The sequence below is a fragment of the Amborella trichopoda genome, chromosome 13 (genome assembly GCF_054954075.1).
Source record: "Amborella trichopoda isolate Santa Cruz 75 chromosome 13, AtrichopodaSantaCruz75HAP2 v2.0, whole genome shotgun sequence".
NCBI classification, from domain to species: domain Eukaryota; kingdom Viridiplantae; phylum Streptophyta; class Magnoliopsida; order Amborellales; family Amborellaceae; genus Amborella; species Amborella trichopoda.
In genome coordinates this window covers 14,160,414-14,183,971 of record NC_142348.1, presented here as the reverse complement: position 1 = coordinate 14,183,971, position 23,558 = coordinate 14,160,414, and the positions used below count along the sequence as shown (strand labels likewise).

The 23,558-nt window shown below is 34.1% G+C and overlaps 1 protein-coding gene across 1 annotated transcript; it reads left to right on the top strand.

Moving 5' to 3' along the window:
* Positions 1-8,900: 8,900 nt before the first annotated feature.
* On the top strand, positions 8,901-19,817 carry LOC18428056 (large ribosomal subunit protein uL4). The gene is made up of 3 exons (XM_006837097.4): positions 8,901-9,030; positions 10,419-11,551; positions 19,357-19,817. Exons 2-3 carry the CDS (start codon positions 10,445-10,447, stop codon positions 19,468-19,470), a joined length of 1,221 nt encoding a protein of 406 aa, XP_006837160.1. The 5' UTR covers positions 8,901-9,030; positions 10,419-10,444; the 3' UTR covers positions 19,471-19,817.
* The last annotated feature ends 3,741 nt before the right edge of the window (positions 19,818-23,558 follow it).

The following is a 23,558-nucleotide window of genomic DNA, read 5'->3' as shown; positions in this document are numbered from 1 at the left end:
AAGTGGTTGGAACAACAAGACTCACTTGCTGACTCTTCCATATTTCTTTGCCTGATGAATTCATTTATATTAAAAAGAGGTTTTTCATATCAAGACTATGAATGTAAGTAACAAAGCATCCACGGATACCTTGAATATGCTTGATCCCCATAAATAAAATAAAGCTATATTCACGTTTATACCCTGACAGAGTGGTTGTTGAAGTACTTTTACGTTTGTTTTGTGTTCTTCGCACATTGTAGCTTAAAATCACTTCAACAAGACCCATTTTAATGAAAGGAAATTTTTTAGAGAAATTGTTATTTTTTTAGCTTTTAGAAAGGAATAATATTTCTCTATCTTTGACTTAGAATAGGGGAATTGATTTGTGGTAGAAAAGTAATTTCACCCTAGTTTTTTTATCCAAATAGGGAAATAAGCAATATTTATGAAAACATTGCCTATTAATGTTTTCTTTTAGGATTCAAAGGGTTGTAAGAGAAAACCATTCGCGATAGAATTTTGTTCTTTACCGAATTAAAGTAGAATTCCAATCCCCTCCCCTCTTCGTAATACTACTCTTCACATGAATGTTATAATTCCCATTCAAATCTAGTGTACCCTTTGCCTTTCTTTGATAGTACTTCTCATTCTTTTTTTTGTAAGATCTCATTCTCATGCTTTAATTTCCTATATGTTAAAATTTAAATAGAGAAAATTGGATACAAAAGACATTTTATTTTATATTTTATCCATTGAAAGCTTTATTTACCTTACATAATTGCCTTAAATTCTCTCTTTCAAAACCAATTGTTAAATGTTCTCTCGTAAAGGATCTTTTCATTTAACGACACGTGTTCTATCCCTCAATATGTGCATATGGAATATAAATACAATCTATGATTGTCTAGCCAAGCTAATAGTCATCTAAGGAGATTGGGCACGTTCAAATAATTGGATGGTGATAGGTAGAGAGGGACATCATGTCTTCTTCTTGTATGCTTCAATGACTCTAGATCATCATCCATCTCAATGGATGGTGGTGATGACTAGATGGTTTCTGGTAGTGATGACCTACTGGGCTGTGGTATGGGACAACTACCCACTCAGTGGTAAAACCTAGTTTGGAAATGCCTATTCCAAAGTATTCAATTTATTTAGAAATATTTTAAAATGCATAGTTTGATTCAAAATAAAATTGATTTTTGAAGAAATTGAAACATTATCTTGTTACATCAATTAATCAAAAAGAAAATCAACAAAAATCTTAATATTATCCTCGATTATTTTTCTTTGCTATTTTTGTCCATTTGCAATTGGATATATCGCTATTTGAGTGGGCAACATGTGTGGATTTTGTTTAATAGTTGATTATTATGTGAATTGAATAATTTATTCTTTTTTTAAATAATACGATTTACCATCTTCCCCTTATATGTTGTATACACTTTCAAATATATATTTTTTAGGAGAATTAGTGAGGATGTGGGCCCTATCCTTTGATGAGAATGGAGCCCAAGATTTCATTATGGGATTCGGTGGTACTACCACCACGGCCCCAGCCCATTCTCAACACTTCTTAATACTCATTATACATTTTTCAAATCATACTCGAACAAATTAAATTTAATTAACACAAATTTTCGATCTAGTGCCATGTTTTATGTAAGTCATACTTTTTATTCCATTTTTTATTAGAAGTAATTAATATTGACTTTTTGTTTAATAATATAATCGTGTTGCATGCATTGACCCTCTCTTCTCTCATCAACACCATCCATCAAGTAAATGGACAACAACAAAAGTAGTTGACCATTAATTTGTATGCTCATTTGCTCACTGTACACTCCCCACACATGTAATATGATTTACAATCAAACGGAGCCACTCAAAGGTCATTTCATAGATGACAAGGGCACTAGCCATTTCACTAAGATTGTTGTTATCATTCTCGTATTTATACCCCGCAAAGTCATTTTTTCCCCCTCAACTAACATTATGTTTGGGTAAAAAACCACCACCCAACTCAAGAAAAGGAAGTACGAGATTAGGGTTCCAAGCTTAGAGAGAGAGAGAGAGAGAGAGAGAGAGAGAGAGAGAAAGAAAGAGAGAGGTACTCAGATCAATGGGCAGTTGCTTGTCCCCTTGTAACTGTGCAAATGCTTGAGGGAGACATGGCCACCGATGGCCAAGCCACTCTGCTCCTCCTAATTGCGATGAAAGCAGTAAGATCAGAAATTATTGTTGTAACTTTGACTTGGTCATATATTTGGTCTTTGTTGGAAGAGAATATGCGAGTAAAAGCGGATAGTGATTTTGTAAAATTCATTCTTTGAGTTGGGCATGGTGTTGAAGAGACATATAATAATGACTAGGTGTTGAAGAGACATATAATAATGACTATATAAGAATCCCAAATATATCTGCAAAGTCCAAGGAATGTTGAAGTTGAACTTTTTTTTTTATTCCAAAAAACATTTGAGAATATTGGATCCCCCAATAACATTTGCAATAAAACAGTTTTGTCCACAATGAATGAATGGATTGATGAAATAAATGATCAAGTCATGCAGCTTTTCCCTAGAGAGGAATTTTCTTACTACAACTTTGATGACGTCTCTGATAATAGACACAATCTATATCTATAAGAATTCTTGAATAGACTAACATCAAGCGGTTTCCACAACATAAACTTACACTAAAAGTCAGAGCTCCAGTTATATTACGTTGCAACTTAAATTCTAAAAAAAGTACGTGCAACGGAACAAAAATGATTTACAGAGAATTCACAATAAATATAATCAAAACATAAGTGAAATTATCATGGAAAGATTGTGTTCATATCAAGAATACCTTTATTGCCTTTAAAAGATGCAAATATACCAATTAATTTTTTTAAAAAATAGTTCCCAGTAAATTTAGCGTTTGCAATGACAATTAATAAAGCTCAAGGTCAAACAATTCCTTATATTGATGTGTTTTTAAAGGATGATGTGTTTGCACATGGGCAACTATTTGTAGCTTTATTAATAGGAATAAACTTGAAGACAACACTTATTTATGTGAAGTGTTGTACCATTGAAGCTCGTATAGGAAAACATACAAGGAATATATTTTATAAAGATATCCTCACAACTGAAATTTAGTGTTTATACTTGAATGTATGATCATTATTACTTTCAAAAAATAATAATAAAGTTGTTATGCTCAACAATTACTTTAGAGATTTTCTTATGATGTTATAATTAACTTATGCATTTGACTTTTTTTCCATTTGAATTTCATGATGGATGAGGATATGGTTACCATCTCATCTCTTGCATTGGGACTAATATTAAGAAGCATAATTTTGAGGCAGATACATAAGAGTGAAGTTTTCGAATATTATAAAATAGTGTAAATAAAAAACTTATATAAAGTGTTGCTTATTTGTTACAACTTTGTGGTCGGATACTACAAATATTGCTTTCTTTGGAATGATGGTGAATTTATTTCGTTATAATTATATTCCAACTGCTTTCTACCTCACTATAATTAATTAAAACTTTTTTCTAAGAATGTAGTCAAAGTTTATTTAAATTTGAATATGTATAGCTATCGAATTCTTAAATGTTTTTAGGTGAATTTGCAGTATATTTAATATTTTTTCGTAGCTTGCTTAGTTTCTGTTTGTTTTATTAGTTTTATTTCTTCTCTTTTTTTTGTGTACTTATGCTAGTTGGTTATAGATTTTTTATTTCTACTGGTTTTGAATTGGTTGTGTGATATCTAGGTTTATTTCTACGTGGAATGCTTATCTTTAATGTGTTCTCTATTTATTGTGTTTTATGTTTTGAATTTTCCTTATTTCATCGTTCTATTGATTGGATTTGTACATTTTCTTTTTTTAGAGTTGTTATCCACTATTCTGGGATTGTCCTGTCTATTTCTTCTATTTTATTTTAGTAATCATATTTTGTTGTTATATTTAGGGAAATTACTAGAGCCCCCTTGATTCAAGTTTCTTAACATCCTCCCACAAAATCCTTTTTAAATCTCACTAAAACAACCCCATCATTGTTTTCCTTTGCACTTTTCCCTCAATCAAATAGTCAATAAAATTACTATCAAAATACTCATCGCTTTGCCTTCTACCCAAGCTTTCGTAGTGCTAGTCCAACACAAAACACTGTTGGACTAGCTTTATTCACCATTGTTTTGGTCAATGCGTTGGACTTGTCCAGCACATTTTGGTATAAGTCTGTCACATCTTTTGTTGGTTTGACACAATTGGTGTCAGTCCGGTAGACCGGCAATATGAAATCAATGTGGCGAACTGGTCCAACATATTTTGGTGTCAGTATGGCACAAAAAAGAAAAAGAAAAAAAAGAAAAAAGAAGGGTGTTGTAAACATGGGTCAAATGGGATATTTTGGTCTAAAAAAAACACATTTTTGAATTGGGGGGTAATTGCGAAGGAAAACAATGTAGGGCTATTTTAGTAATTTAAAAAGGCTTTGGGGAGAGGATGTTAAGAACCTTGAGTCAAGGGGGTTTCAATCATTTTTCCTTATGTTTGCTTCGGTAAAATTTAGTGTTGTTTCTTCTTGTTTAATAGGCATCTATGTTTTTATTCCATTTAAATTTGACAACATATGTTCACAGTTTGCCTTTGTTTTCTTCATTTTTTTTTGTTAACTAGGTTTATTATACTTATGTTGTTTGAATTCTTCATTTTTTAGATGTTTTCCGTGTTTTTCTTTCTTCTTTTAATGTATCTTATAATTATGGTTTAACCTTGTTTATTACTCTATTTTATTACTATTTATGTTAATAATATTTATTTTCCTTGAGAATGTATTTGTATTAGGTTATTATCTCTGATGTATTTTATCCCCCAAACCATTTCTTCCCCCTTTAGCTTAGATTACGGGATGTTTGATTTCGGGGGATTCACTTTTCCAAAAAAAAAATGTCCCAAAAAGCGTTTGGTTGCTATTCAGCAGAGGAATACACCTTTCCTTGGCATTTCCACCTTTTAAGTATAAAAAATGGAAATATGAATTCCACCAAATAAGTGGAATTCATATTTTAAGTAGGGAAAATTATGTAAATATCTATTTTATTTTGCATTACTACGAAAATAACTAAAACTTTATGTTATTACACATATGTTTGTTTTTTGAACTTCACAACAAAGTTTTTAAAAAAGATGAAACTGCCAATTTTTTTTTTTTGAAAAACCAAATTTTTAAATTTTTGATTTTTGAAAAACCAAAATTTTTGATTTTTCAAAAAATCGAATTTATTTGTTCTTCGGTTTTTGAAAACCAACATTTTCGTGCTAAAACCATTGGCATCTAGTCATGGAGATCGAACGTCTGCCACCTCAAGATTGAAATCTTCTCCATTGAGACCTAACGACTTAGTTTCAGGGTTTGAAAAAGTTTTGTGTGGTAGTGGTTCTGGTCATGGCTCAATATTGGCATCTAGTAGTGGAGATGCCCGATGGTTCATCACCCCAAGATCGAAAGATCTCGATTTTGGTGCATTTGGTTACGAATTTAGGGTTCTCCAAGTGAAGGTTTTTCCGATTTTACCGATAAAAGTGATCAACATGAAAAGTTGAGGAATGCGATGCTAAAGGTCTCAAAATTCTGATTGAAAATATTGCTAGTAAGTGTGCTTTTAAAGATCCTCTTGAAGATCATAGTGATAAAGGGGGGTTTTCCAATAGTGGGTCTAAAGTTGGTAGTAGTAGTAGTGCAAAGAGGGATGAAGATGTACAATTAGGACCAAAAAAGAAGTCATCATTCTCGGTTGCAACGGGAGGAGAGAGAAAAGGTTATGGCGATGGTGAGAAGATGGGTAAGGGTGATAGGGTTTACCCCACGATTCCTTTTGTAGGTCTAAAACTCATAAATTGACCTGTTGCTAAGTTTAAAAAGACTGGTAGTTTTTCAAAAACTGAAAATCAAGTCCATTTCGGTTTTTGAAAAACCAAAAATGGGTATTTTTTTCTTTTCAAATGTTATAAATTTCAAAACATTGACATATGTATAAGAAAAATGGTTTCATGTGGGTTTCTACATATGCGGTCCACAAAGTGTAAAGCATCCATCTTAAAGATGGATGCAAGTAGGTGTTCCATCTAAAAACAATGGAAACTAATAGTCCAATTTGTTTTACTAATATTATTATTTATACTTTTTAACATTTATTTATATTCATGATCTCCATGTTAAAGATTACATATCTTTAAAAATCAAGTCTTAAAATCCATCTCAAAAATAGATTTATTAAGAGGCCTGCATTTCTAGATTTGTAGGCTTGGCCTTATAGAAACCGGGTTATAATAACAAAAAGTTTTAGATCTGTGCCAAATTTAATGGTGATCATTTGGGGTCCTACATACATGGGTGTGGGAGGGTCTCATAGGATCATTACTCTTTCACAAGGGAAATGACCTTGTGAGACCCTCCCACACCCATGTGTGTAGGACCCCAAATGATCACCATTAAATTTGGTACAGATCTCTTGAAAAGTTATCACAGGGTGTGGGACTTGACTTTTCTAGAGATGTGTACCAAATTTAATGGTGATCTTTTGGGGTCTTACACACATGAGTGTGGGAGGGTCTCATAGGATCATTACTCTTTCATAAGGGAAATGATCTTGTGAGACCCTCCCACACCCGTATATGTAGGACCCCAAATGATCACCATTAAATTTGACACAGATCTCTAGAAAAGTTATCAAAACTTAACTCTTCTAGAAATTTGTGACAAATTAATGGTGATCCTTTGGGGTCCTACACACATGGGTGTGGGATGATCATTACTCTTTTCATAATAAAGAAAAATAAAATGGATATTATAAAATGAGTAATTGTCTTATGAGACCTTCCTACACCCATGTGTAGAACCCTAAAGGATTACCATTAATTTTGACACGGATTTATAGAAAAGTCAAATCCGTGCTAACTTTTTTAGATCTGTGCTAACTTTAATGGCGATCCTTAGGGGTCCCACACATATAGGTGGAGGAGGGTCCTATAAGATCATTACTCTTAAGGCGTGTTTGGGTACATGGATTTTAAAGCATGAATTCCTAATATATTGGATATTGTCAAAATCTATCATTTGGATTGTTTAATGACTAGTATACTTAAAATCAAGAAAATCAAAATCATGGAAATAAGACTTACCTTTCCATAATTTCATTTCTACACCAAAACCTGTTTTTTTGCATTCTAGAATTTCACTAATTGGCTCCCTCGACCAAAAACATAGGTAGCATTTGCTAGGTATGAAAAGTTTAGAAAGAGAAAGTATCAAATATTTTTAAAAAGAGAGACTATCTCAAAATTTTTAGAGAGAGAAACTATCACAAGTTTTAACATTTAGAGAGAGAAAGTATGTTAAAATTTTAGATAGAGAAAGTACCAATTTTTTTTAGAGAGATGAACTATCTCAAATTTTAACTTTTAGAGAGAGAAAGTATGTTAAAATTACATGGAAAGAAAATATGTTAAAATTTTAGAGAGCGAATGCCAAATTTTTTTAGAGAGAAAAACTATCTCAAAATTTTAGAGAGATAAATTATATCAAATTTTAAGTTTTAAAGAGAAACTATCATATTTTAGAGAGAGAAAGTACATGCAAATTTTTAGAGAGAGAAACTATATCACCTAAAAAGTTTTAGCGATGAAACTATCTCAAAAAAATTTAGAGAGAGAAACTATATCAAGGATAAAGTTTTAGAGAGAGAAATTATTCTTAAAATTATAGAGAGAGAAAGTATTCTTAAAATTCTAGAGAGAAACTATTATAAATTTTAGAAAAAGAAACTGCCAAAATTTTGTAGAGAGAAGTATCGCTTTTTTTTGAGAGAGAAACTATATTGAATTTTGAATTTTAGAAAGAGAAAATATATTAAAATTTTACATATAGAGATTATATCAAATTTTAGAGAGAGAAACAACTTTAAAGTTTTTAGAGATAGAAAGTATCTCAAAATTTTTGAAAAGAGAAACTATTGCAAATTTTATGGTTTAGATAGAGAAAGTATCTTTAAATTTTAGAGAGAAACTATTTATATGAAATTTTTAGAGAGAGAATCTATCTCAAAATTTAAGTTTTAGAGAGAGAAAGTATCTCAAATTTTAAATTTTAGAGAGAGAAACATATATCAAATTTTAGATAGGCACTAGACCATTTCAAAATTTTAGTGAGAGAAACTTTCTAAAACTTGAAGTTTCAGAGAGAGAAAGCATATTAAAATTTAAGAGAATAACTATATCAAATTTTAGAGAGTGAAAATACATAAAATTTTTTAGAAAAAGAAACTATCGAAAAATTTTTAGAGATAAATTATCTCAAATTTTAGGTTTGAGAAGAACTATATCATTAGAGAAACTACTTAAAATTGTTTAAAGAAAGAAACTATCTCAAAATTATTGAAGAGGGGAACTAAGTTTTAGGTTTTAAAGAGAGTATCTTAAAATTTTAGAAAGAGAAACCATGCTAAGTTTTTGAGAGAGTAAGCACCTAAATTTTAGTGAAAAAAATTATCTCAAAATTTTTAGATAAAGAATTCAAATTTTAAATTTAGGATAGAATGTATATTAAATTTTAGAAAAAAAAACCATGTTAAATTTTAAAGAGAAAAACTATCTCAAATTTTTTTATAGATACACTATCCCAAATTTTGAGTTAAACAAAAGATTTGATGAATCCATGGCAAAAATCCCTGATATTGAATTCCATAGATTTTCTTGAATGCAAATATCTAAGATTTCCTCCTGTCCAAACATATAATTTGCCCTTTTAAGAAAATGACGGACTTCAAAAACGACGGTAAGTTTGATTGGATACTCAAGATACTCATTTTGAAGTCCGCCCCTCCCTTAAACCCTAACCCATCGCCTAAATCTGTCTCAGAGATCCCCTCTCTTCAACTGGGCCCATTTGGCAGCCTGCACTCCTCGTTCCTATCTGAAACCCTAGACGCCCCTGCGTCAAGAACGCCTCGTCTCGCTATTGAAGCTCGACCTGACTCTACAGTTCACAGGTAAATCTCTTCTCTGTCTATTTTCCTCCTCATTGTTCTCTCTATCATTCTCTCTCTCTCTGTGTTCTTCGTTCTCTCAAAACAATTGGACGCCTCATGTTAAAAAAGAAGCATCTTGTTGGAATGTTCCCCCTCTGTATGTCTTTCTGTATCATCCTTCCTCTCTGTATCTATGATCAGATGCTCTCTGTATCTATGATGATCCACTTGTCTGTTTTCTATATATATCTCCAGTTAGAATCTTAGTATTATGTGGAATGAAGATCAGCACCTTTATGGCTCTTTTGTTTTTTGGTGTGTGGAAATGAAATGTTCTTGGTTGCATCGTATTGACATTCTAACTTATAATACGTAACACCTGCCATGCAATCTCCATAGTCACGGTTAAAAAAAGGGGGAAATTCAGAAAGGGACTGCAACATGGTTAATGTCTTGGCATCTTTGATAACTCAATATTGAGCTTAAAATTTGCAGTTGCAAAAGAACTGAGCTAGGGTTGAGAAACAGATAATGATTAACACCAAGATAATGCCAAGAAAATGTTGATAATATGATTTTATATATCATGTATGCCATTGTAAGTGGTGGGGCAGAACAAATAATGGGATAGGGTTCATAAGCTTGGGACTTGACTAGAATTCTTTAGAGCTTACATTTTTGATAACTTGATATACTGAAAACATCTTTGGTAACTTATATTGAGCTGAAAATTTGCAGCGGCGAAAGAACTGAAAGCAGGGATTGAGAAACATGTAATGTTTAATACCAAAATAACCCCAGAATTCTGTTGATAATAAGATTGTATTATATCATATGGGATTTAGCCCTTAACTTATGCCATTGCAATTAGTGGTGCAGAACAAAGAATAGGAATAGATTTCACAAGCTTGAGATTGACTGCAACTCATTCAGAGCTATTGTTGAGATTTGGATAACTTAAGACTATAGGTTTTACAAGGTCGAGATTGATTCCAACTCATTAGGAGCTATTATTGAGATTTGGATAACTTGAGTCTAACTGAATGCATGAAGAATTATTGACTGTCCCCATTGATTATCTCATGTTATGCTAATTTAATTGATAGTGTTATGCCGATTTTATTTGCCAATGTTATACTGATATTATTAATACTGTTATGCTGAAAATGTTATGCCGATTTTATTTACCAAATTCTGTATTGATGTTCTGATATGTAATATGTATGTGCTGATGAATGATGCCTTCAAGAGAACATGTGTTCATTATTACCTGTATTTGCGTTCGATCCATTTGAGTATTGATTCTCCCATTTTTCTCATGTTTTTTTTTTTTTTTTGTTATTCTTTTCCCTGGGTTATCAGTGTATCAGTTATTTCACTGGATTTACGCTCATTTGATGTAATTTCAGGCTGTGAGAGAGAGAGACTCAGATCAATGGCGGCCGCAGCTGCTCGTCCCCTCGTGACTGTGCAAACGCTCGAGGGAGACATGGCCACTGATGGCCGAGCCACTCTGCCCCTCCCGGATGTGATGAAAGCGGCGATTCGCCCTGATATCGTCAACTTCGTCCATGCTCAGATGTCTAAAAACAAGCGCCAGCCATATGCTGTGAGCACCAAGGCTGGGCACCAGACCTCGGCTGAGTCGTGGGGGACTGGACGGGCTGTCTCACGAATCCCTCGCGTTCCCGGTGGTGGCACCCACCGTGCTGGGCAGGGTGCGTTTGGAAACATGTGTCGGGGTGGTCGAATGTTTGCCCCTACGAAGATTTGGCGAAGATGGCACCGAAAGATTAATATCAATCAGAGGCGTTTTGCTGTTGTGTCAGCTTTGGCGGCGAGTGCTGTGCCATCATTGGTCTTGGCTCGAGGGCACAGGATTGAGAAAATCCCTGAACTTCCGCTTGTCATCTCCGACTCTGCCGAGTCCCTTGAAAAGACCTCCTCGGCCCTGAAACTCTTGAAGAACGTTGGGGCTGCCCCTGATGTCGAGAAGGCAAAGAAGTCACATGCTATTAGACCGGGCAAGGGTAAGATGAGGAACCGACGATATGTTTCTCGTAAGGGCCCTCTGATTGTGTACGGGACAGAGGGCTCGAAGATCGCGAAGGCCTTTCGGAATATTCCGGGTGTTGAGATCTCAAATGTAGAGCGACTCAATCTCTTGAAGCTTGCACCCGGTGGTCATCTTGGGAGGTTCATCATTTGGACCAAATCAGCTTTTGAGAAACTCGACTCAGTTTATGGGACCTTTGAAAAGCCTTCAGAGAAGAAGAAGGGTTACGTTTTGCCCAGATCAAAGATGGTGAATTCTGATTTATCGAGGATAATTAACTCTGATGAGGTTCAGTCGGTTGTGAGGCCCATCAATAAGGAGGTTAAGAGGAAGCCTCTTAAGAAGAACCCACTCAAGAATTTGGGAGCAATGCTGAAGCTCAATCCCTATGCTAAGACTGCAAGGAGGATGGCGTTGCTTGCAGAGGCTCAACGTGTTAAGGCGAAGCAGGAGAAGCTCGATAATAAGAGGAAGGAGCCACCAAAGGTCAGATCTAGATCGAATTCCAAACTGTTTTTAGATGGAGTTGCTGTATGTTTAATATTTATTCGTAGTCTGTTGAGTTTCTAGCTGTTTTATCAGTTTTGTTTCCTTTTTTTGTGTACTTATGCTGGTTGGATATGGATTTTTTATTTCTGCTAGTTTTGAATTGGCTGTGTGATATTTAGGTTTATTTCTATGTGGAATGCTTAGATTTAATGTGTTCTTTATTATTATGTTTTGATTTTTTGAATTTTCCTTGTTTCATAGTTCTATTGATTGGATTTGAACATATTTAGGGATTGTCCCAGCCATTTCCTTTATTTTATTTTATTAATCATATTTTGTTGTGATATTTAGGGAAAACTACTAAAACCTCCCTTGACTCAAGTTTCTTAACCCTCCCCCAAAGCATTTTTAAATTACTAGAAAACCTCAACACTGTGTTCCTTTGCATTTCCTCCCCCCCCAATCAACTACTCAATAAAAATTATGACCAAGATACCCCGCTTTACCTTATTAACAAGCTTTCGTAGTTCTGGTCCAGAACAAAACACTGCCAGACCGGCTTTATCTGACACTGTTTTGGTTAATGTGCTGGATCGGTCCGACACGTTTTGGTATCAGTCCCGCACATCTTTTGGTATCAGTCCGGCACGTTTTGGTATCAGTCCCGCACATCTTTTGGTATCAGTCCGGCACATATTTTGTTGGTCTGACACATATTGGTGTTGGTCTGGCAACCAGACCGGCACTATGAAATCAATGTGCCGGACCGGTTTGGCACAAAAAAAAAAAGGTGTTGTAAACATGCGTCAAATGTATTTGGTTCTAAAAAAAAAAGCCTTTTTTAATTGGGGGTAGTTGCAAAGGAAAAAGGTGTTGGGGTTTATTTAGTGATTTAAAAAGGCTTTGGGGGAAGGATGTTAAGAAACTTGAGTCGGGGGGTTTGAGTAATTTTTCCTTATATCTACTTTGCTAAGATCGAGTAGTTGTTTTTTCTTGTCGAGTAGGTATCTATGTTTTTCTTTCATTTGAAGTTGATAGCTGATGTTCATGGTTTGCCATTGTTTTCTTCATTTTTTTTGTTAACTAGGTTTATTATACTTATGTTGTTTAGATTCTTCGTTCTTTAGAGGTTATTTGGGCTTTTCTTTTTTCTTTTAATGTACATCTTATAATTATGGTTTAACCTTGTTTATTAGTTTATTCTTACTACTATTAATGTTGATAATATTTATTTTCCTTGAGAATGTATCTGTATTTGTATTAGGTTGTGCTTTTGTATTATATTTCTGGTTTTATTTGCTAGGTTTCCCTTATAAATTCACGATTGTAAATTTTTTTTTCCTGTAAGAGTCAATAACTGATATTTAAGATTGCATCTGGTGTTTTTTTCATCTTTTTTGTTGATTAACTCTTGCTTTTCACAAATATGGTGGATTGCTTTTTGCTGTTCTGAGTTTCTATATTTTTTAAAAAAACAAATTTTATTTTCAGAGATGATGTAATAAAATCCGCAGGCCTGTAGAAAAAATGTAGTCCTGAGGGCCATCACTTTTCCATTGGAATGATGGATAGTGATGGAGGGAGTTTGGGATTGACAAGAACAAATCATGTCCACAGGCAATGGGTCATACTAACTCTCCATCACTGTCCCTCATTTCATTGGACACCATCCTAATGACTGTTTTCCATGGTCCTTATATTTGTATAATGTATGATATGATTTGTTGGGACTCCATTTTCATTGTCTCTTTAGGGTTGGGTCCCAAACCCCCTCCACCTAAAGGACTATTTTCCATATTCCTTATTATAGATTGGGTTTATGCGGATTCTTTGTTTTAAATTATAGTTCCAGTTTCCCATGTTATATTTTGCTATTATGTAGCTTGGTTTTGCTAGTGATTTTGTTTCACGCGTTTAGATTCTTTTCCAATAAATACTGTTTGTATTGAAAATGGTACAGTTTATTTTGTGTTCATTTGTTTTTTATTTATTTTACACATTTTACCAGTATTTAAAGTTCTTTCACTGATATCAGATGAAATTGGTTTTCAAGGTCTCTTCGCGATGTCATTTATCTGTGATGTCTATTAATATCCCTACTGTATTGTTTCATGCTCATTTTTTTTTTTTTTACTTTTTAGCATTTTTAGTTGGTCAATGATGTGCTGTTATATAGTATTTATTTTCTTAATTAGATTGGTCTCTTTGGTTGGAAATGAGCATATGCGACATAATTTACTTAAATCAGGTGGTGCCTGCTACATAGTTTCAGTGTTCATTTTAGAATTCTTACATGAGCTTTGTGCAACATTATTGCTTGGAATTTGGTCATAAACCTGCATCTGTATGAACTAGTTTGGAAGAGAAAATATGGATCAGTAATGTTGAATGCCTGTCCTTGTCTCTGCTGTATGTGTGGTTTATGGGATCTATCTACATATTTTTATATGTTTGGCTTTAAGAATGCCATTTTATGAATTTTATATTTTTTAGATTTGCATGGGAGGCTAACGCTTGAGATATCTAGTTGTTAATACATCTGCATGGTCCATTCAAACCCTTATAAGACTCACAAAAGCATTGTTTTCTTGAATGTGGAGTTGTCATGGTAATTTTTGCAAGAAGAGTGAGCTTAGTTGTAATCTGTTGTGCTCAAGTTGATCACATTTCATGCTTTCTTATTCTAATTTGCCTGAAAAGTAAATTTTCGACTCACAAGGTGTGGTATGGATGCTTTTCTTTATATTAGTAAAAATGGTTCTTTTGGCATCCTCAGCTGTTATTCACTTGCATTATATGCCTTCCTGTATAGATTGGTAATGGAAGTATGCGGTTTATTAAGATGCTGTCTGTTTAGGATTGATGAGATATTGATTTTTATGGAAGTATTATGTGTAAACCAATATTATCAGATTCGCTTTGCTTCAGCCGAAGTGGCAGAAGCTTTTGGATTTTAGGCCTAGATTGAAGCGAAGCGAAGCTCCGGTGCATCCGCTTCGACCTTGCTTTGGGCCGTTTTGGCGTGCTTTGGTCTGATTCAGCCTCTTTGGCCGAAGCTTCGGCCGAAACACATAATTGTCTTTTAAAAAACAATTTTGTGCTTCGGCCCGCTTTGAGCTGATTTGGCTTCTTTGGTTAAAGCTTTGGCCTCTTCAGCCGAAGCATATAATTGTATTTTTTTAATTATTTTTATTTTTTGAATTTTTATTTTTAAAATGTATTATTTTAAAATATTTTTATATATAAATATATACTTTATTTATATTAAAATGATTTAAAACTTCTGAAGTCTTCCTTTGAATCGGTTGAAGCACCGAATTACTTCGTTTTTTCCAACCAAACCGAAGAAGGCTTTGAAGCAAATCTGACAACCCTAGTGTAAACCTGTTGCATTATGAAAACTTCGAAGATGCTTTCGTAAGGATGATGGGATCCCAAGCTGGTGAATTTCTTATTTTGAGATTCACATGATTTGACTTGCTTGGAAGAGGAAAACTACTTTATGTTATGTTACTTGATCCCTTAGCCAAAATAGCAAATGACATTCTGATTCATCTCATATAAAATCATTAGTCGAACAAAATAGATTCAAAACCCCGTCTTTCCTTAATGGTGTACCTAGTGCTCATTGTGGGACGTATCCAGAATAGCAAAATTTCCATCCAGGATCTTTTTTTTGTTTCTTTGGGAAGGCGGGGTGTTAGTGCAGCGGTAGAAATTTAACTTAAGATGCGGCTTTGCTAATGTTAACTACTAAGTGCTCAAGTCAAGCCAGTTATGATGGTAATGTGAATGCACAAATCCATGTTGGCCGCACATGGCAAATGATTTAGTGACTCGTGCTCCAACTGTCTACTTTTCAAGTAGTAATCCAGAGTGCCCAGCATTCTTTGTTACTTTTGGTCCTTATGTTTTTTTCTTTGGCTTTCTTTTTTTGAAATAAGTCATGGTCTTATTGCAGTGGTAGAAATTCTACTTGAGATGCGGCTTTACTAATGTTAACTGCTAAATGCTCAAGGTCAAGCCAGTTATGATGGTAATAATGTGAATGCACAAATCCATGTTGGCTGCACATGGTAGCGACTGGTGCTCCAACAGTCTGCTGTCCAAGTAGTAAACCAGAGTGCTCAGCATTCTTTGTTACTTTTGGTCCTTATGTGTTTTTCTTTGGCTTTATGTTTATGAAATTAGTCATGGTCTTTGCCACAGTTTGGAGGAGGTAATTGATATCTTATTTCTACTGAACTTTCAAGCACTTTCAAGGTTGAATTGCACTTTTTATCTCTTTACTGGGATCTGGGTTGCAAATGTAATATTCTAAATGATTTGGTGCTAGTATTAAATTTCTCTTTAGTGCAAATCGTTGTTATGGATGTGAATTAATGATATGGGATATAAACGACTCTCTGCCATTTGGAATGTTTTCTTTTGGCCTGAGAGGTTAGAACATTATTTTTGGATTGTTTGTCTTGTATGGTCCAAATCACTTTTTAAATAAACGTGTTTATGTGAAGCATGTGTGGCAAACAAAGATGATACAAATTTATCTCCTTGGAAGCTTCTATTGTGATTGGCTTTTGCTATAGTGCTTTTTAGATATTGGATTGCCTATGTTTCATCGAAAAAAGATATCAAATTAGCTATGTCATGTGCTGTCTTATTTGCTTAGTTGGATCTCTTGATCTGGATACCTATCCAGAAAAGAATGGATGAGAAAGATCCTCTACACTTGAAGATGCAAAACTAGCAAAGGAAGATCCATCCACAAAAGTAATTTGTACTTAGAAGATTATTTTATGGCCATCTCATGCGAATGCAACTTGAACTTGAGAACTCCAAGATGTGTATAATTTGGTTTCACATCCATAGAACATATGATGGGAGAAGTATTGGATGATTGGATGCAGAAATTCCAGTTATATTGTCATGTTTTTAGCGATGACATTTTTCTTTTGGATCTTGTTTGTTGATGGATTGTGTAATGAAGCACTAGGCGATCATCCTATTTTCTTGATGTCTTGTCACCTCCAGAGTGTGTGTGTGGGTGGGGATGGGTGGGGGCAGGAGCAGGGGAGGGGGGTACATATGAGAAATAAGTTTTAGAGCAGATAAAGTGTACCACAGTGGGCTGATCTATGGACAATTTAAGAGCTTGTCGACTCAGGTAAGATGTGACAAAGTGAATAACTAAATGGATCTGTTATACTCATGGATAATTAAGGACTTAATCTGTCTAGGAAATTGAGTTCCCTGAGAATGGATGAAAAGGACAACAGGACAGGGTTCCATGTTATATTAATAGAACCGATAAAATATGTTTTATGAAATTGGATTTGAAGTAATCCTCAAAGAGAAAAAATTGAATTTGAAGTAAAAGGATTTAGGAACTGATAAAATATGTTTTATGAAATTGGATTTGCAGTAATCCTCAAAGAGAAAGAAATGAATTTGAAGTAAAAGGATTTAGCAACCATAGATGCTTTGACATCCAGAAGTATCTGTTAAATGGCTGCATCAGAAAGTGATTCAGTTGCTCCTGTTATTACGGTAGTTGAATCCACATTAAAAGGACCTGTTGGGTGTGCAAGTACATTCTTTGTACTTATCAAATACAAAACTACATGGCGATCGGGACATTGACCATATGACTGCTGCTTCTCTTCCACTGCATTGGCCACTTGTCAAATTGGCTTCTTTGATCAAGTGGAACTTCATGTGCCATGGAGAAATCACATTTGATTGATGACATACTTATCCTTGGCTAATGGATACTAGACCCGTATTCCTGGCTGATTTTACTGACGCTATGGCACTATCATTTGCTTTGTGAACCACAATGACCTTCCTGTTGATCTAGGTGAAGTCACTGGTTTTCTAGTTTTTGTTTGTGGGTTGTGGAATTACCTGGGTATGGTTAGTCCGCTGTCCACCATTTGTAATCAATGGTGGACGTCCCTATGATTCATCATTGACTATGTAATATTGCTGGTGGATGTCCCTATGATGTACCACTGACTATTGTGATATTGTTGTATGATCATGGTTTCAAACTCAAGATTGCCCGACAAATGTGGTTTTGAATTTTTTTTTTTGAATTTTTGAATTTTTTTGTTTTTAGAGGACATTCCATCAAATCTGGGATTTTGACCCATTTCTTGAGTATTTAGTCAAATTTTCTCTGAGTATTGACCATGTCACACTTTAGCAGTTTGTGTAGAAATCAGTGTTTATAAAATTGGCGACCCGATTCGGAATCAGGTGATCCGGATCGGGTATTGGCGAGCCCGTCCCAGATCCAGCCATAAAATGGGATTGGGCCGTTTTTTACTGAGATTCAGTAAACATGATGTCATGGATCGCGTGAATCGCTGCGTGTGACTTATCTACTCACGAGCCTCTTTTTTACAGACAAGTGCTTTAAATGAGTCTCTCGACTCTCCCCCCAAAAGTCATAAACACGGCCCCCATCCACCATGTGCCTTGTAAATGACCTCAACACACGTCGCACGCCATCTCAATCCCACACTACGCACATGTAATCTCACCATTCTACTAAATTTATATTCTGATTTCCTCCAACAAATATTCGATGTGGGATATCTTTATCATTCTTCTCTAGCTGCTACTATTGTGCTGGGATAAATAATGGTTAAAGAGTTATTTAAGTGGTGTTTGATTGAGTGCATAAATATTGGGATAAATAATGGTTATTGTGTTGGGAGAAATAATGGTTGAAAAGTTTATTGAATGGTGTTTGATTGACTCCATAAATGTTGGGATAAACAATGGTTGTAGAGTTTATTAAATGAGTTGGAATCAAGGTTCAATCTCTACTAGAAAAATCTCCACAAAAAATTCAATTTATTATTTTTGACATAAAGGTACCACACCAACTCTAAAAGTTTAATGTTTCTAACTGAACTTTGATGCAGTATTAATTATTTGAGAGCTTCTGTAGGACATGGATGATAATTAATTTTATCTTGGATAGACTATCTGATCTAAACTAATTTTGTGAAATAATAGGTACTCTTGTATTATGTATATTATTAATTTACTATTTAAATTTTTTTTGTTGTTGTGATTTCTAGTTATTTTTAGTTATTTCTCCAAAAATACTAAATTAAATTTCAAAAAAAGGAAAATAATAAATAAGTTGGCAAGAACCCTATATTTACAAGCAATGTGAGATATTAGGTACTCTTGTATTATGTATATTATGCAATGTATTGTTTTTTTGTTATAGTTGTAAATTAGATTTTTAAATTAGATGATATTATAAGACAAATTTCAAATTTATTCTTATTTGTATAGTAAAATGGTGATAAAATAATAAAATACAAACCAATAATTGTAATTTCAATGTATAATATTGTATTTAGTTAGGTTTTAATAAATGTTTGATGAGAATCTTATACAGGGAAAGAACATCTCAATATTTGTATATTGATGCAAAAAAATAAAAGTTATGAATGTAGTACGCTTATTTCGTATTGGATTCCTAAAAACCAATATTTATAATGATTTTTAATAATTTTTTTGATTTTTGTTTAAGGCCGAATCTGACCGATTCGGTCGTTTCCCGATCCAAAATGCCGATTCACTGATTTGAATGGGTTTTTGGGGTGCCCGATCTAGGGCACGGATCTGTTTTTTAAACCACTGGTAGAAATGGATGTTATCAACTTAATTGAATATTACAGATGCTATTTGTTAACATTATCATTATTTGTTTGTAGTTAATGCCACTTTCTTTTCCTATATTTGATTTGGTTTGATAATAAAATGTTGCTGGAATTCAGGAGAATGCGGCTGCAATCAAAGCAGCAGGGAAAGCATGGTACCAGATGATGGTCTCTGACAGTGATTACACCGAGTTTGAGAACTTTTCCAAGTGGCTCGGAGTTAGTCAGTGAGGAAAGAAAACTCTTTTGTAGAGTTTTGATTTTGCTTTGAAGTTCTGAGAGTTAATTAATGTGGTTTCTCCATATTTTGTTTTGGGTTATCATTTGTGCTCTTTCAAAGGAGTAGGATTATTTATAATTTAAGGTCTGCCGAGACCTCGGTTTTGAATTTAAACCATGAATTGCTTTTGAAACTGAGAATTATGGCTGAGAAACGAATATTAGATGGATGCGTTATATGGGATTTGATGAGTATATATTTTGCTTTGTGGATAGTTTCTCAAGAAGATTTTATCATGTAGAGAAAAGGGATGAAATCCTAATTTTGCTGGCAATCAAATTCTTAAGATTTGGTGGCAGGGATTGAGGCTCTCTCTCTCTCTCTCTATCGTTTTCTGGTTCTGTTTAAGGGCAAATTAAAGGTGGGTTTTATATAGAGAGAGAAACTGGAGGTGCAGGCGCTGTTCCTCTGCCATCTTCTTCCTTCCCCCCGTATTGTTATCACTGTCAGTGAAACGAAATGGAATTATTCGCTGGAGGTCATGGATTGCTTGCGTGCTTGTAGCTGTACATTTCTCATGATTTATTTAGTCTTTGTGATGCTTTCATTTCTTTCCCTTAAAATGCCCTCTTGCGAAAGGTTTTGACTTTATTTATGGGATTGTGTACAATGAAATCATTTAACATTGATACAAGGATGTTAATTCACTTATGAATATGATGGTCATACAAGGATGTTAAAATTTCACTTATGAATATGATGGTCAAATAGTTCGAGAAATTATTTTTTGAACTTTGAGCTTGGTCATTGAAATAAATGGCCTTCTGAATTTCAAATTCAAGGGTGTAGATTAATGGTGACTGCTTCGTACCAAAGATATAAGTCTCATTATATACTTTTTTTATATTTATCTGAGTTGTCTATCTCGCTGTGGATGTATGATAGCTTCTTTTTGCCCAAATTGTACCACTCAGTTTTTTCTTGTGAGCAAAACCTACCACTAAAGAATCATGCCCTTGCTTGTTTGGTTCTGGTGCCTCCTCTTTGGTGGTTTGTCCTGTACGTGGGTGCTAAATCTTTCATGCCTAAATGAGCAGGGTTTTTTTTTTTTGGGTAAATAAACACATTTAAAATGAGCAGGGGTTATTATATAGGCATCACTTTTTTGGTATAAAGATCCTGCTCTGCGTGGCTTTTTTTTGTTCTGTTTTTCTCTCCTCTGTTTGAGATCATGTCTCCGTTGTTCTTGTGTAGAGTTATCATCGCTTGAGTCTTCGTGAGTGGAAGCTGGAGGAGACATTGGCAACTCACGAAGACCCAAGCCATGGTGGCGTTCGAAACCAGGAGGCTGATCCGAAGATTGTGCTGAACGAACATCTACTCTATCTCCTGAGCCCTCTGATTTGTCCTTTTCTTTGTCAATTGCAGCGTTAAATTTGACAACTGGCGGTGTGCCGCAAAGTAGAGTTTGATATGCTGTACCCGTGCCCATCTGATGTTGGGTTTGGGGTGATTGTGACCTTATTTAACCAAATAAATAGCTTAAGTAATCTGTTGCTAGGTGACGATTGATGTATTTGCTCAGTGGTTGGATAGATGCCGATATGTTCTGGGAATTATCCATACTTAGTTGATTTTTAATTGGAATTGTTGGTTCCCCTGCAAATAAAATGGTAAATGATAGTTTTGACTTGAAATTTATACAAAAAGAATTGCCATAAACAAAGAAATATTTTACGTATCCGTAACGGTTTGGGGTTTTTTTTATTTTACGTATCCGTAAAGGTTTGGGGTTTTTTTTTTTCTTGATCGCTGTGTCGCCCTGATCTTTATTTTATACAATTTCTATTATATTACTATTTTAATTACATTTGATGTTTGCATAGAAAACCTGAGCTCTTATCCCGGGTTTGTTGCTGGTGGCTGCGTTTTGTAAAGGTGTCGACCTAAATTCTTTTTTCGTATATTGTTTTGTATCTAGAGGTCAAGATGGTTAATTATAGGGTTTTTCACCCATCAGACTAACTTTACTCAAGGTGTGCCTTACTTCTAGGGTTGACACTCTATACAAACTTTTTCCGAGGAAGTAAATATGGGGCCCTAAAATTATTGAGGAATTTAATTCATGGCTTTTAGTAGTTTGTTTTCAATTATTTAAATAACCCCATAAGCAGATGAGGTAAACCCTCTCGTTTCTATACTTGAGAAGGGCTCTGAGCACGATGTAACAAGGATTTGAATAATGGATTTCCTGGTTATATGGATAGGTAAACCCGCTCGTTTCTATACTTGAGATGGGCTCTGAGCACGACGTAACAAGGATTTGAATAATGGATTTCCTGGTTATATAAATTCGAAAGGAAGTATTGACATCAAACCTGGGCTAGGACGAATTGCCAAGGGAGCAAGAGTTATTGTTCTTTGAGAGGCCGCTGACAAAGATGGTGCCTCATTGTTAGAATTGAAGACATCTCCGCCGCTGACAATGGTTTAATGCTCCGTTGTAGGAACTATTATCTGTTGAGTCCAAGTAACCATAAAATTGGGAAAATTCGAATCTAGGGTTAAATCAGCTTACAAAATCATCTACTGGTCAAAGCATCCCATCTTCCTTTTCTCTCTCTAAAAATCAGTTAGGGTCTTTTCCATTACGGTTTGTGAAGTCCATGATCTCTTTCTTCTTCTCTCTATAAATCCTAATGGCTATGAGCTTAGCCTTATCTCTATAAACCCTAATGGCTATGAGCTTAGCCTTATTTTCTTCTCTTTTTTCTTCCTTTTCTCTCTCTAAACAGTAAACACACAAATGTGAAACCCATATTTCTATGAGCCTCTTTTCAATTAAATTTTTTCATAAAACTTTAACCATAGTTGTGGAGTTTTTGTGAAACCCAAATTTCTATGAGCCTCTTTTCAATTAAATTTTTTCATAAAACTTTAACCATAGTTATGGAGTGACCATAGTTACCATACTATACTTAAATCATTGTAATGAGAAAACAAAAATCGTGTGTTTTTTTTTTGGTATCTGCTAAGTAAGTGTGATGTTTAAGTATTTAATGAATAAATTTATATAGTATATTTGTCACCATAGTTAACGTATTTAATGAATAAATTTATATAGTATATTTGTTTTTGGTATGTAATAAGTAGGTGTGATGTTTCTTAAAGTATTTAATGGGTAGATTTATATGGTACATTTTTTTTTGGCATATACTAGCTAATTATGTATTTAATATTAAAATATTTAATGAATAAATTTATATAGTATATTTTTTTTTGGTATGTAATAAGTAGGTGTGATGTTTCTTAAAGTATTTAATGGGTAGATTTTTATGGTATATATATTTTTGGTATATAATAATTAATTATGTATTTAATATTGGATGATTGGATGAGAGTCACGAGCCATGTAAATTAATTATATTAGTCTAGTACAGTTTTTATCGATGAATTAGTTATTGATGGCTTTGAAATAATTTATATTTTTTAGAATTTTAGAATTTTTAATATTATAAATTTATCCAATTTTTTGAGCCTAATCCGATATATTAGCGATATCTTTATATGAACTATATTTGCCAAACTATTTTTTACTTTATTTTTTCATCCGACATTAACAAAAAAAAACGATTTGTTTTCGATTTTATGGTGATTTATTGATAGCCCCCGACTTGCTAACTATACTCTATACAGGACTTGTATTGAGTTGCTTGTTCAGAAAATAGAAATAAATCCAAGCATTTATTAAGGAAATAACAAGTATTCCGGCTTCACAGGTCAAAGAAAGAGTGTATTGTAGTTCCATAGGATCGCATGCGCTTCAATGGTACGTCTCTATTGTTGCTGTAAGGAATCACGTGACTTTTCAGCCCGGCCTTTCTAGGGACAGAGAGTGAATAACCTGTATATAAAGTTGGAGAGAAGTGCCCTATTTTTAGAGAGAGATGAGGTGCTTTTTTTTTCTTTCATCGGAGTAATTTAAAGAGAGAAAGTGAAGACGCACCGTTGGTTAAAGAGAGAGTGTACGGGAGCGGCAGAGGATCAGATGGCCTTCAGTGGTACCTCTCTATTGTCGTACTGAGAAAGAGAGAAAATA

What these genes read in the sequence shown, in the direction of transcription:
- LOC18428056 (XM_006837097.4), top strand. Translation starts at nt 10,445, where the DNA reads ATGGCGGCCGCAGCTGCTCGTCCCCTCGTGACTGTGCAAACGCTCGAG. An exon ending in AGAGGAAGGAGCCACCAAAG is followed by an intron (nt 11,552 to 19,356) that starts GTCAGATCTAGA and finishes GCTGGAATTCAG; the next exon opens with GAGAATGCGGCTGCAATCAA.